The following is a 14982-nucleotide window of genomic DNA, read 5'->3' as shown; positions in this document are numbered from 1 at the left end:
GATAGACCCATGGTACTGGCAGAAGGAAAGAAAAAGAATCAGTTTTATTTGGAAAGTGGGACAAAGAGGTTTGATTTTTTTTTTCATAAAAGATGAGTAGAAGTCATCTAGGCAGCCAGGGAGAGGTGTAATTAACAACAGCATCAACTGACTTCACAAGGAATCTCATTCCATTAATACCAAACCCTGTGAGGCATTGTCAACGCACCCATTTTATAGATGTGTATGTAAGATTTGGCGAGGTTAAGTAATTTCTACAAGGTCAGAGAGTTAGCAGCTTATAGAGGAAAGACAACTTTGTACAGTTTTTTAAATGTTGGAACCCAGATCCAGAGCATTGAAGTAAATTTGCTTAAGGTTAGACACGTAGAAGGTGATGGAATCAGGAATCAAACCCAGGCATCATACTGAGACCACAGAGGTAGATGAATTACAGAAGACCTTTTATGTCAAGCTAAAGAATTTGGACTCTTTCGCATCGGTGATGAAGAGGCTCTGAAGGTTTTAATTGGTGTGGCAACTTCACATCCACTCTAGCTTATTCTGCCCAATAAGTATTGCCCATAAATTCTGGTAGTGAAGAAGTAACACCAGTTTTCAGCCACAATGGACATGCCTAGGGCAAAGATATCTTTATTTAATGATGTTATTCTATTAAACACTGATATGCAATTTAATGAGGATTACTACAACTCAGGAAGAAAAAGACAAACAATATAATAGAAAGATGGGGAATGAAGTAACATTCCCCAAGTAATTTACAGAAAGGAAATACAAATGGCCATTAAACATATGGAAAGGTACTCAGCCAATTAGAACAAGTCTATAATTAAAACAATAATGAATATCATTTTTCTCCCATCATAGTGACAAAAGGGAAAAAGGAAAGAGCAAGTGTTAGCAAGGGTGTTAAGACTTGTGTCTTCTGCTTTGTGGGGGTACATATTTATATAGCTACTTCGGAGAGCAATTTGGAAATTTCCTTTAAAACTTAAAAAGCACACAGATTGCTGGATATAGCAAGTTGTTAGTATATCTCCGGGGGAAGCACCTCCAACCAAGCACAAGGAGATGCATTGCAACATTGTCACACCTAAAAATTAGACGTAACCCAAATGTCCGTCGACCTGGGGAAATAGCTGCAAACACTAGGCTATGTTCATAAGGGAAAAATAGTATGCAGCTGCTAAGAAAATCATGCCACTTCTGTACAGATTGAAGTGGATACATTATTGAGTGGAAAAGGAGACAAGAAGCAGAATGTTACATATATAACAACATTTATATAAAAATATACTTATTTAAACATAGAGGCTGTTTATGTTATATTATATATGGGTTCATAGACATGTATGGAAAGGGTTTTGGGGAGGGCTTGGAAAATAAACATAAAAACAGTATTGGTGGTAGTATCAGAGAGTTAACAGAAGGGCCCAGGATTGGGAGGCAGAAAGAAACATTTGTAAGTTTGTTTTCTATGTCTATGAGTCTGTTTCTGTTTTGTAAATTACCAGGGGGAAAGGAGGTAGGGATAAATTGGGAGTTCGAGATTTGCAGATACTAGCTACTATGTGTAAAATAGATAAACATCAAGTTCATACTGTATATAGTACAGGGAATTATATTTAATATCTTGTAGTAAACTATAACGAAAAAGAATATGAAAATGAATATATGTATGTCTATATATGACTGAAGCATTATGCTGTACACCAGAAATTGACACAACATTGTAAACTGACAATACTTCAATTAAAAAAAAGATTAAAAAAACATATGCACTAATTTCTATGAGCAATCCCTGAACAATTTCTATTTATGTACTACTTATGTGATTAATTTTCATTTTAATAAATGTAGAATTGGATTTGAAAATCACTGACACATCAGCTCCTATGCAAAGTACAATGGCCAGTGCTCTGCAGAATGCGTAACGAGCAAAGTCTCAATTATTAGACACCCAGGCACAGTTCTTGCCTTCAAGAAGCTCTCAGGCTGGTGAAGGGGAACAGGCCCAACACCACGTGGGATACAATCCTGAAGAAGAGTAGAAAATGCAGTGGGATTCGTGGTGGGGGAAGGACAGGTGATCCACACTACTTCAGGAATCAGGGAAGCATTTATGGCAACCAACAAGAGGCAAAGCTGGGCATGGGCCAAGAGAACCTCCAATTCAAAAGGACAGAGGTGGGAGCTCCTGTGGCCATTAGGGAAGGCAGGGATGACAGGGAGGTGGGGGCACATTGTGGAAAAACCACAAGACTGGGAGAAGAAGTTGGACTGTAGTCCCAGGCAGCAGGAGCCCCTGTGAGGTCTGTCAGCTCCTGGGAAGTTGCCTGAACTTTACAGAGAAAAGAAGTTTGGCATCCATGCAGAAGTGGATTGGCCAGGTCAGGAGGCAAGGGACAAGTTGAGCGGTAATTGATTGCACCTGTGTGGGGGAAGACTTGTGGTCTGAGCTGGGAGCAGGGGTGGTCTTGATGGAGGTGGGAGATGAACCTGAGAAACTCACTGAATTGGGATGGGAAGTGAATGCAGGAAGCAGTGACAAGGGGATTTTGAGGCCGTGCTTCCACTCAGTGATTCACAGGAAGTGTCAGGAGTCAGAAGGGAAGCAGGTAGGGGCAGCTCCTTCTCTGGGATCTGTACAAAGGAGCTAGGAGTCTCACCCACAGTGCAGGATCCAGAGTCCCCTTCTTTTCCCATTGGAGCTCAGCTATGCTGTGCATAAGGCAGGTCTGGACCCCGAGGACTGACTAGCCAAGGGCAGGCAGGCAGGCAGTCACATAGTCCTTCTGGCTTCCAGCCACCAGACTCACAGGCTTCCAGGAAAGACTGACAGGGCTGCTCTGTTTCTTTGACTCTGAGAATATGTGGCTGGGGAAGCCTAAATTAATTAAATGATGCTGAGGCCCTGAGGCCCTCCAGAGGAGGCACACAGGGGAGCGGGTGGTGAGGGCAGGGTAAACTGTACTCCCATCCCCAGTATTGGAATCCAGAGAGGCTCATGAGCTTCATTGGAACTAAGCCGGCATTTAAGTGCTTTCTGGGAGACAAAGAAACAATAAATCAGGAGCAGGTGCCCCGCCCACACACTGCCACCACCAACATCAACCTGCTTCTCTACAGAAACATGGCTGTTTCATGTTTCTGGGACCAGATGTCTTTGTGAAGCAACAAACTGTAAGGCCCTGGAATTGACTCGGTCAATGACCTTCTTTAAAAAGAAGCCAGAATGAACTGATGCCTCCCTTCAAAGCACCTTCCCCCACACACTAATACCCCAAGACTTCCAACACATACACACACACACACACACACACACACACACACACACACCAGACCTTGCCCAGGGACAAGGGCAAGATGGCCAACCTTTCACCCACTCCCCAAGCTCCCATATACCAGGACTCCTTGAGTCTCCATCAGGCTCCACCATGGCACTAGTCCAGCTTAGAAAGGACTTGTTCTAGCTGACTGAGGCCACAACTGTAACCAAGAGATAAAATGAGAAGAAAGATTGTCAGCCAGAAACTACCAGGCTGTCTCTATCCATATGAAGCAATAATAATCAAACTCCTACTAAGTGTGAGGCATTGAGCTAAGTATTTTCAAGTAAATGATCTCGTAATCTTCATTCATCCTGGAACAGGGCAGCATGGTGGCTGAGAGCTGGATGCTGGGGCTTGCCTATGATTTAATTCTATCTCCCACGGTTTGTGAGCTGACAATGGATAAATTACTATACCTTGGTGTCCTTACATGTAAAAAGGTATTAGAAATGTTGATAAGAGGATTAAATGAATTAATGTTTGTAAAGTGCTTAGAACAGCGCCTGGCACATTATAAGCATGTCTGGATGTCTTATAAATAAGTTCCTTCCTTTACTCATTCGACTTACATTGATTTCCAGATATGTACTCTGTAGTAACTGTTACTATATCTGGTTGAGAAAAGAGGCGGGGAGGGGGGGGGGGTGAACGTTTCTATTTTCTCCAACAGGATTGAATGGGAAGTCCTCTTTTGCCTGTAAGTTATGCTCAGATAGAGACTCTCTGGAAAGGAATTTACCAAGAGTTCTGGTGGAGAGGAAGCCACAGGTGCAAGAAGATGGAGGGGCGGGGCCCTTGTGGGAGGCTTGTTGGCAAGCTGCAAAGCCGGCGCCAGCACCCTGGACAGCTCCCCGCAGGCCAGGGCCAGAACAGAGGTTGCTCATCCTGCCAAGGCTCAGGCCCTACTTTTTGCTGAGGCAAGGCATCCTGGCCTCCCTGCCAACTCCCCCACCCTAGTCCTTGGGGCTGCTGATGCACGGGTAGGGAGATGGAGGGTGAGGGAGTTTAGTGTCCTTGGGGCCTCCTTAAGGAGCTGGTCCAGGACCCTCTTCCTCCCATGGATCTTCATCTGCTCCTCTCCTTGGCACTGCCAGGGAGGGTGTGGTCACCTTGCAGAAAGAGAAGAAGAGGCACAATGAGGCACAGGCATAAGGAAGCAGCATGAGGACCAGCAGACTGGTCCCATGGCCTGGGTTTAAATCCAGGCTCTATTGCTGGGATCTCAGGAAAGTGACCAGCTTCTCCATGCTCTATTTCCTCAACAGTAAGACAGGGGAAGTAGCACCTACACTGAACCAGGATTGGGTGAGGATTAAATAAAACAGCACACACAATGTCCCTGGAACAGAGACATGATTATTAATGTGCCTGTTTCCTGCCATAGGGGAATGAAAGACTGGAGAGTTAGGCAGGAGCCCAGAGATAACTTGTCTTCATGCTCAGAAACAGCCATGAATTCTGTGAGCCAGAGGGATGGGAGAAGGAAACTGCATCTTGAAGGCCCTGGGAGAGTTTCTCTTCTCTAAGATTCCACTGTTCTTCAACCACGAGACAGAAAACTTCTGCCTTAAACCCCAACCGCCCTTTTTAAAATCAGATAAGGCAAACAATGCAAGCATAAGTAATAATTGCTCAGCAGGCTGGTAGACTGTCCCTTTAAAAGTCTTATAATGGGAGAAACAGAAGGGGCCAGAGGTCTCAAACTCAAATGACCAGAGAATGAGGCAGGTGACATAAGTTTGTGAAGCCAGATAGAGATAGACTGCGATGAGCAGGAGGGGGTGTGTACTGACCAAAGGCCTTCAAATAAAATTTAAAACAACTCTTTCACCCAACGGAACCCTTCTATGGCACCCATTTTCCCCTGACGGCTGCAGCCAGTGCACTCTCTCCTAAGCCCTTACTTAACAGAGGCCAAGACTGGAGCCCAGAGAGAGGCTGTGACCTGCCCAAGGTCATCCGGAGGCAGGACTATCTCCATACTGGAGCTCTTTCCCTCCCTCAGACAGAGGACAGTTTGGTCACTGCAGAGCAGGTGCTCACAGCTCCTTAAGTGCAAAAGTTTCTTCTCCTTCCCTGGGGTGCCTGAGTGGGAGGAGAGATTGGGCAGTAGGTGGCAAGGCTGCTGCCCCTCACCTTGGCATCCTGGTCTCCATCACCTCATCCCACAGCTCTCTCAGGGAGAGAAGCCAGCTTTCCAATGCCCTCTGGGCCGCCTACCAGCCAGGGCAAAGCCTGGAATCACAATGCCTGCCTAGCCAGAGGGATTAACCAGGAAGCCAGGGAACCCCTAAAACTTTTATCTGCCCTTCACAAGTCTCACAACTGTAAAATGAAGATAAAACAACACATTTTACAGATGATAACAATAACCGCAGTAAGCACTCAACATTGCTTTTACTATGTGCCAGCCATCCTAAGCGGTAGGTAATATTATCCCATTTTACAGATAAAGAAACAGAGATAGAGAGGCAAAGTGATTCCCCTCAAGCATCTTAACTAGTAAGTGGCAGAGCTGAGTAGCCATCTCAGTTCTCTGTGTCTCTGAACTCAGATTCTTCGCCCTGCATCGCGATGCCTCCTTGGGGTGGGGAGCACCGTAAGGAAAGAAGCCAGATCCAATGCTAGTTTGCCTTTGAGGCCGGAAGGATGGGAAGAATCCTCTCTGACTCTAGAAGAGAGAAGCAAACTGTGTTCTCAACAGCACAAGTCTTCCAGCCTCCACTGCCTCAGAGTCTCTATCCAGCCAGTCTGCAGATCAGAACACGGACTCGATGTGCCATCCAGGGTCAACGCTGGAGACGCATCAGGCCCAGCGTACAGCCAGGGTGGCTCACCTCGTCTGCTGAGAACCGGGTGTCTCAGCGGTCGTGGCGCTCTTAAGGTGAGCCCCTTTGAGCCTCTGATGTGAGGAAAGCTGCTGGATCCTGCCCAGAAAGTGGTCGCGGCGCCCACACGGGATCTCTTAAGCTCCTGGAGTAGACTCCGGAGCTGGGATCTAGTGGTACGTCACTCCCAGAGCCCACCCGGGACTTGGAGGCAGCTCTGGAGATTGGAGGGGCGGGAGTGGGAAGGAGGCGGGACCTCGCGGAGCCGAGGCAGGGCTTGGTGTAGTGCGAAGAGGACCCGGGAGGAGTTAGAGTCGGGAAGGCGTGAGGAGGAGGGAAGGGAGAAGAGGCGGAGCTGGGGGACCGGGACAGTTAAAACGGAAAGGGGGAGTACCGGTTAGGAGAGGTTGGTGAGGAATGCGGGAAAGTGGGCGGGGCAGGGCTGATATTCGGGGGCCCTGGGTAGTGACGAGGCGAGTTCTTCTCCTCAATCCCCAGATGCTCAGAGGCAGGAATTCTCTGCTGTGACACTCTCCCCAAGGGCTGGTCTGTCGGAACCCGGTCCAGCAGCCTCTGCGCCTCCCCCCTTCCTTCCCCGGCGTGGAAGGGGCCAGGGGGCGGGGCCAGAGAAAAGGTTGGGGGATCCGTCCTCGGCGCCCCTCCAGTCACAGCCCCATATTCCAGCTGCGAGAACAGATGGACGCAGCCGCGGCTCACCTCGGGGACTCCTTGCCCGCTGTGCGCCGAGATCCAGGCTGAGTCGGAGATCTGGAGCCCCCAGCACCCACCTCTCCCTGCGGGGCCAGGGGAAGCGACCGCTGTGCGCCCCCTTCCGCGGGGAGAAGAGCGGGCGCGGATCCCACGAGTCCTAGAACTGCGGGGGCAGAGAGACCGCTTGTCGCGTGGCGCACCCAACCTCAGGGGCTTGGCCAGGACTCTTTCCGCACCAAGACCCCTTCCTGGGGCTTCCAGCCGTGGCGCATCTGGGGAGGGGACCCCCCTCCCGGCAGCGCCCCGCCCCCAGCCCCCGCCCCGCCGACGTCGCATTAGCATGAGCGACGCAAGTGGCCCGGGCACCACTCGCGGGCCGAGACTCGCCGCGTCACAGCCCCGAGTGTAAAGGAAAAAAAGAGTAGGCGGCGGAGGAGGAGGCAAGAGCCGACGCGAGGGGAGGGGAGAGCGGCGGGGCGAGCGAGCCGGCGGGCGGGCGGCAGCAGCATGCCCCTCGGCCCGTGCGGGCGGCCTCTCAGCGCTGCGGGGGCGGCTCCGGGCGCGCCTCGGCCGCAGCGCTCTCAGTCTCAGGCCCCGGCCCCTCTGCACGCCCGGCTTTCCTGACCGCCCCTGAGCCGAGAGGCGGCGGGTTCGGAGCTCGGCTCCGTACAGCGGCGGCGCCTCGCCGGACAAGGTCCTTGCCTTTCTCCGGGCACAGGGTCCCCCGAAGTTCCGCGCCCTCGTCCCTGGACTGCAGGGCGCCCGCGCCGGCCCCGGCCCAAGAGTCCTCGGAAGAGCGGCCGGGTGGGGGCAATGGAACCAGCTGCGCCTACCCGCCAGGCCCCGGCCGCAGCCAGCAAGCTGTCGGAGGCGGTGGGCGCGGCGCTGCAAGATCCCCGGCGGCAGCGGCGCCTGGTGCTGGTCATCGTGTGCGTGGCGCTATTCCTGGACAACATGCTGTACATGGTCATCGTGCCCATCGTGCCCTACTACATGCGAGCTGCCAGCGAGATGCCCACCCCGACCTCCAAAATATCTGTGCCCAACCTGCCGACGCCTATTCCGGCCAATGCCAGTACCAGCACGGTCAATTCCTCAGAGTCCTCGACGGGCGGGATGCCGACCGGGTCTGCGGAGCAGCACCACTACCCCGCGGACAGCGAGGACGTGAAGATCGGGGTACTGTTTGCCTCCAAGGCTATCCTGCAGCTGCTGGTGAACCCCCTGAGCGGGACCTTCATCGACCGCATGAGCTATGACTTGCCGCTGCTTATGGGCCTGGGCGTACTGTTCGCCTCTACAGTGATGTTTGCCTTCGCAGAGGGCTACGCGATGCTCTTCGCCGCGCGCAGCCTGCAGGGTCTCGGCTCTGCCTTCGCGGATACGTCCAGCATTGCCATGATCGCTGACAAGTATCCTGAGGAGCCTGAGCGCAGTCGCGCGCTAGGCTGGGCGCTGGCCTTCATCAGCTTCGGAAGTCTAGTGGCGCCGCCCTTCGGGGGGTTCCTTCACGAGTTCGCGGGCAAGACCGCGCCCTTCCTGGTGCTCGCCATCGTTTCCCTGCTCGACGCCCTGTTGCTGCTGGCGGTAGCCAAGCCCTTCTCGGCTGCGGCGCGGGCGCGGGCCAACCTGCCGGTGGGCACGCCCATCCACCGTCTCATGCTGGACCCTTACATCGCCGTGGTGGCAGGGGCGCTTACCACCTGCAACATTCCCCTCGCCTTCCTCGAGCCCACCATCGCCACGTGGATGAAGCACACGATGGCTGCATCCGAGTGGGAGACCGGCCTGGCCTGGTTGCCGGCCTTCGTGCCGCACGTGCTAGGCGTCTACCTCACAGTGCGACTGGCGGCGCGCTACCCTCACCTGCAGTGGTTGTATGGCGCGTTCGGTCTGGCAGTAATCGGTGCCAGCTCGTGCTTGGTGCCTGCCTGCCGCTCCTTCGCACCACTAGTGGTCTCCCTCTGCGGCCTCTGCTTCGGTATTGCGCTGGTGGACACGGCGCTGCTGCCCACGCTCGCCTTTCTTGTGGACGTGCGCCACGTCTCGGTCTATGGTAGTGTCTACGCCATCGCCGACATATCCTACTGCGTGGCCTATGCTCTCGGGCCCATAGTGGCGGGCCACATTGTGCACTCGTTTGGCTTTGTGCAGCTTAGCCTTGGCATGGGCCTGGTCAATCTGCTCTACGCACCCGTCCTACTGCTGCTGCGCAACGTGGGCCTCTTGAAGCGCTCCCGCTCAGAGCGCGATGTGCTGCTGGATGAGCCGCCGCAGGGTCTGTACGATGCTGTGCGCCTGCGTGAGCGCCCTGTGTCCGACTGGGACCGCGAGCCTCGCAGCCCACCTGGCCCCTTTGACGAGTGCGAGGACGGCTACGACTACTACACTCGCAGCTAGCATCCCCGCTCCTCCTCCTGGCCACCCACACCCTCCCCACTCTACCCCCACTCCCGGGTCAGGGTGGCTGCACTGTGAGCACACTGGCCACCTCAGGCTCAGGGCCCGCCCCCTCCAGCGAGTACCCCAGCCCCTCCTTTGTCTTTATTTCCCTTGCCTGGGTCCCTTGTCTATGACCCTTTCTGTGTCCCCCTCTCTCTCGTCCACTGGGGCGTAGAGCACTGAGGTGCGTGAATTGATGTACTTCTGGCAGAGATGAAGAGAAGCGCCGGCGGTCTCCTTGGGGCTCCCCCGTGTAGACCTGTGCCTCTGTCTGTCCTTCCTTCCGTTCCTCCTAGTGCCAACTTGGCCCGCTGCACCGCGGTGCCTCGGGCCGAATCAATAAACCATATCTGTACGAGACCGAGTTTCTTTACTGATGGGAGTGGGAGACTGGGCAAGGGGCCAGGGCAGAGGGGAGGGTGAGCTGAGTCTAACCTCAATCCAGGTCTCAGTCCAGCGGGCATTCGGAAAGCCTGTGGCTTTTTTGCTACCTGGAAAAGGAGATACGAAAGAAGCAAACCCAACAAAGGCTCTCACCCTGGAACACCCTGGTGCACACGCCCTCAGCCCTCGCCAGTCCCTTCCCGACCCTAGGGGCAGCGCAGCGCCCTAGGGCGCCGCCCGGGGGAGCCTGAGTACCCGCTCCCTCTGGGTGCGTCGGCCCCGCCCCTGGAGGACACGCCCTGAATCAGCCACAGAGCTCCCCGGGCTTCCCTTAGAGCAGCTTGCCCCATCCAGGCTCCGAAAGGAATAGAGGCCGAGCCGTTACGAGCAGCGGAAGAAAAACCGCCCCATCTTTAAGGGCCCGATTTCTGGAAACGCGCGTGTATGATTGTGTGTGTTTGTTAGAGAGCTAGGCTCTATCCTACACGGAGTGGGGGAAACAGTTGTCAGTGTGTCCACTGTGTCCCGGCTGTGGGGGGCTTGAGTTGGAGCTGGAGAGGGTGCAAGGGTGGGAGCTTCTACCAACCCCCCGCACACACACACACACACACACACACACACACACACACACACACACACACCGGGTCCTGAGTGGAAGCAGCCACCCAGGGCTGTCAAAGAAGTCTCTCTACCTTGAGTGCGGGTCCCCAGAGTCGCAGACCGGCGTTTGTGCACCACTCCCAGTCCTGCAGCCTGCGGGCCTCGTGAAGGCTACAGCGTTCTCTGATTCTGGCATGGAGAGGCCGCTGTGTTGGGGTATGCCTGTGTATTAGACAACGCCTGTGGGGGGTCTGCGCTGCTGGTGTGTGCACGTCTGTTCTCGATCTGCGTGTCAGGCTGAGTGTGTGTTTGTCTGGGCAGAGTCTGTCTTTGTGGGTCTGTCTGTGTTTGTCCCCGTGGAAGGATCTGTATGGGGGAGGGGATGGGACTGCTTTGTCTGGGAGGAGTGTCTGCCTCTGGCTGCATGTCTCTAAGCATCCCCAGGTCTGTATCTGGCATATTCCCCATAGTGCCGGCTGGGATAAGTGGGAATAGAAAAGAAGGACCTGCAGTCATCAACAAACAGGTGGTTGTTGTTGTTGTTGTTGTTGTTGTTGTTGTTGTTGTTTTGAAAGGAGTTGTAGTGGGATTGGAGCCTGCCCTAGACGGTGGGGGAGTTCACAGATTTACCCAGACCCAACCCTCCCCAGAGTTCTACAGATGCAGCCACAGCTAGAATAAAAGGGTTGGGGGAGCGCTGGGACTGAGGAGGCTGGGCTGTGGGTGATGGGCACGGGTGCGGCCGAGTTCTGCACCCCGCTCTGGGGGCCTGGATTCCGCTGCCTTTGCAAGAGCTCGACCGGGAAGCCGTCAGAGCAGGGAATGGGGGGATCCCGGAAGGCGGCCGGGTGGGGAGCTCAGGGATAGAGGATGGAGAGGGAGAGAGGTAGGGGTGGGGCTGGGAGAGGCAGGAAAAGGGAGAAAGGGGAGGGAGGAAGAGCCGGAGGAGGGAGGGGAGGGGACTGGCGCGGCGGGCTCGCTCGCAGCCAGTCGCGAAGCCGCGGGGACCCGGCGACGTCGGAGACTCCACCGTGGACAGAGGCGGCAGCCCCCACCCCCGCACTGCTGACGCGCCCCCGAATCCCTTCTGGCTTGCATTCCAGCCCCTCGTCCTGCCTGGTGCGGTGCAGCGGCGGCAGTGGCAGCAGAGCCTGGGAAAGCAGGTGAGAAGGGCTGGGCTGGCGAGCGCAGCGCGGGGAGCGGATCTCGGGAGCGGTGGGCAGCCGAGGGAGGCTCCATCCAGGGACCGCGCCGGCATCGAGACGCCCCAGCAGCCGCGGGGTCCTCCGAGTCCTGAACGGCAGCGGCCGTCGGGGCACAGCCAGGAGAGCGCGGGATTCCGCGGCTCTGGCGTTTCCCCACCCAGGGTAGGGGCAGGGGAACCGAGAGCTGGACGATGAGAAACTGGGGGGAAAGGGCTTGGACAGGCTTGACCGTCAGGGCTCCGCGGCTCCACCTGCGTGTCCACACTGCTTCTGGACCCCCATCTGCGAAGTGCCAAGGTCTGCGCGTTCTGTGCCGTTGGAGGGTCCGCAGGTCTCACCCTGCCTGCCATGAAGTGCGAGCGCACACCCGCTTCTCTTCGACTCTCTCCGAGGAGCGAGGTGGGGAGAGGGGGCGGGCGTGCGTGGCAAGTATAAGCCGGGTAGCAGGGAGTCTCTGGGGTGCGGGGACAGCCGGTGGTGTGGGAGCTGAGCTGGGCTTGTGCCTTCAGGGCTGCGCAGAGACCCCTCCAGGCAGCCTGGCGGGCGGGAGCATGGATTGGGGGCACCCACTGACACAGAAAGATACATACATACACTCTAGGTGCCAGTCCAAGGGCCAAGGAGGAAGTGCCGCTGGCCGCTGGGACCAGGCCCTCCCCTTTGGCACGCACAAAACCATCCTACTTCCATCTCCCGTGCCTCTCCAAGATGTGGGGTCTCAGGCTTGACTAGCATCTTCCTGCTATGGCGCTGGCCAGGGCCAGAGCAAGAGGAGGCACTGGCTGCGCTGTCTTAAAGCTTTGCCAACTTGACCTTGCCCTAATCACCCCCTCAGAACTCGGTAACACTGAGGTCACTTTTGCAGTGGATAGGGGCAGCCCCTGTGCTGCACTGGCACTGATGGGTCTGGGGACCACCTAGTCCCCAGTGCTGTGCCGAGGTGCCAGTGCAGACTCCACATTCTCTACCCAGTGCAGCCAGGTGATCCCCAGGCTCCTCCACCCCTGGGCTGGGTTTATCTTTCTGGATGCTCTGTGTTTGGATCAACTGTGCCTTGCACCCAGTGCCCCGCCCCCACCCCCTGCTCCATACTGTGCCTACCTGGGGGTGGGGGTGTGGTGGCAGTGATGGAATGGGCTAAGCCTCAGCTTTAGGCTCTTGGAAGACAGTAGGGGATGGACGACTGGAAACGACAGGGGTGTGTGTATGCTTCTGCAAGCTTATGCTTAGGGGATCTCTGAGGGTAGAGGTTCGGTCCCACCAGGCTTAAAATCTGGCTTTTGCCCCTCTTTGGTCTGGCTCACTTCTACTGCATCTTCAAAATTAATCCACCTCTCTCCAGGCCTGTTCAGACGGCCACTAGGGACTAAGCTGCCCGGCTTCCCTGTATGACCCACCTCAGCATTCCCATGCCACCCACACTGGGAACCTATAGACCAGAAACAGCCTAAGTTGCAGCCCAGCCAGCAGGGTCCTCCCTGCCTTGGCCAAGGGTCAGCCTCTAATCAGCTCAGAATGCCTCCTGGAGCCCAGAGCCTTAGAGGACCTTGTATTCATTCATGCACACATGCATTCCTTGTACTCGGCTACCCAACACTGATTTTACTCCACGCCAGGTGCAGGGCTAGGGCTCAGAGGTGATGCGATGAACAGGACAGGTGTTGTCTTGCCCTGGAGAAGCTCACAGTCTAGTGGGAAAGAGATTTTTAATCTGCAAAGCACATATCTATCGGGTCCCTGGCAGGAGCAAGGCAAGTGCTCTGCCAATGACCCCTCGTGGGTTTGGAGTGAACCAGCCTAGCCCTGCTCCCTCCCATGCGGCTCTGAGGTAGTCAGCTGAGCCTGGATGACAGCAGTCTTGTGGGGCAGGTGCCAGTTGGATGCTCACTTCAGGCCCTACTCTCTACTGTCTGGAGGCTCGGAGAGGATGCTGTGGTCAGGGGGACGGGTCTGGAGGTCAGGGGATTGGGGCCAGGCCTCCAAGGAGGCCTGTGAACACTACTGTCCAGCTCTGGCCTCCTCACAGGACAGGGGGAGGGTGTCAGGCTGTGGGAGCTGAAGGGTCCATGGCAGGTCTATGTGGTTGTTGTGTTGATACCTCTCTGCTTCTTGGTCCCCAGGTCTGCACCTCTGTTTCCCCGATTGGGAGTCACCAAGATGCCCATTCTGGAGAAAATCCCCCCTAAGATGGCAGCAAAAAGTCCCAGCAGAGAGGAGGCGCCTGTGAGTGAGTTTTAGAGCCCTCTCTCTCATTCCAGCTCTCCCCACTCACAAGCCTTTGCTTCCAGAGCAGTCCTGAGTGGGACTGGCCTCCAGTCCTTGAGTGCCCCCCAGCCCTGCACTGTCCTGGGCAAGAGGCCCATGCTGCAGCCCTGACCAGAGTTAGCTGAGGAGCCTGGGAGGGCCTGGAGGGGCTGGGAGTGGCTTCAGGGGGTACCGAGGGAAAGCTGATAGCCCCCAAGGCCAGGGAGAGCCCTTCGCCTGGGCCAGGTAGTCTCTCTTTTCTCCCAGGGCCTCGTCATCTCCAAGTTCCACTTCTAATGGCTTGAAGCCAGTGGAGTTGCCTGAGGATGAGGCTGAATTCCCTCCTTTAAGTCACACACCAGCCCCAGCCACTGTCAGCCCTGGGGTCTTAGGCACCACCTTCCCTACTGGTTTGAGTCAATGTCGCCCTCCCCGGGCAGGCATCCTCCCTCCCAACCTTGCCTTGCCTTCCAGAGTCATAGAGTGACAGTTCTGGTCTCTGTTTTGTTTCACACATCGGTCCCTCTGCCACACTTGTCTTCTTGACACTTCCTTACCCCGACCCCCCACCCTAGGGCTTCACTGGAAATCCTGATCAGAACTTTCTGGCTTCTCTCAGGAAGTTGCTTCCCACATTGTCTGTACAAACACCTGACAAACACTGTTGATGCCTCTGGTCCACAGCATGTCCCTCCCTTTGGACTGTGGCTGCCTTGAGAGCAGGCTCTGTCTCTCCATTGTCCCTGAATCCAGCCCACATGAACTTCCCAGAGATGTTTATTGACCTGAGATCCCAGGGCCCAAAGACCCTCATTTGTACGAGTCCCTGCCTCTCTACCTGAGCAAGGGCCAGAAGCCCATGCAAGTGTGGGAAGAGCCCCGAGGGGTGGAGCCATCTGAGCAGAGATTTCCTGTCTCACTCCTTACCATCTCTGATTCCCAGTGGCCCAGGCTGAGTCACTGTCAGAGCTCTGAAGAAGGATGGCCTGTTTCCAGCAGGAGCTCCAGCCAGACCTGCTGGCACTCTTGGCCAGGCCACCCGCTGGGCTGGGCTGGGCTTTCTGTAGGTGTTTGCCCACTCACCCACCACACCGACCTCCAGACCCCAAGAGAAGGAAGAGGGAACGAGAGGGGCTGGGAGGGGAGGCTGGACCCGACTCTCTGGAGGTGGACTGGGCAACCTGCAATGCCGCCCAGACCCCTCCTCGAGTGTTCCCCAGGGCAGGAGCAGCCCAG

At 55.5% G+C, this 14982-nt stretch overlaps 2 protein-coding genes across 2 annotated transcripts in view; both read left to right on the top strand.

Annotated features, from left to right (window-relative positions):
- Nucleotides 1-7592: 7592 nt before the first annotated feature.
- Nucleotides 7593-9653, top strand: SLC18A3 (solute carrier family 18 member A3). Its single transcript, XM_010985320.3, has one exon. The coding sequence runs from the start codon at nt 7685-7687 to the stop codon at nt 9269-9271; it is 1587 nt and encodes a 528-aa protein (XP_010983622.2). The 5' UTR covers nt 7593-7684; the 3' UTR covers nt 9272-9653.
- A 1668-nt stretch (nt 9654-11321) lies between these two features.
- CHAT (choline O-acetyltransferase) overlaps nt 11322-14982 on the top strand; it is a 52575-nt gene continuing 48914 nt past the window's right edge. Inside the window, exons 1-2 of the mRNA XM_031460969.2 lie at nt 11322-11460; nt 13623-13725. Coding sequence (XP_031316829.2) covers nt 13660-13725 — 66 coding nt within the window. The 5' untranslated portion in view covers nt 11322-11460; nt 13623-13659. The remainder of the gene's footprint in view (nt 11461-13622; nt 13726-14982) is intronic.

This window comes from Camelus dromedarius, chromosome 8 (genome assembly GCF_036321535.1).
Source record: "Camelus dromedarius isolate mCamDro1 chromosome 8, mCamDro1.pat, whole genome shotgun sequence".
NCBI lineage: Eukaryota > Metazoa > Chordata > Mammalia > Artiodactyla > Camelidae > Camelus > Camelus dromedarius.
The sequence above is the reverse complement of the archived record's forward strand: the minus strand, read 5'-3'. Positions and strand labels throughout refer to the sequence as shown.

What these genes read in the sequence shown, in the direction of transcription:
- SLC18A3 (XM_010985320.3), top strand. Translation starts at nt 7,685, where the DNA reads ATGGAACCAGCTGCGCCTACCCGCCAGGCCCCGGCCGCAGCCAGCAAG.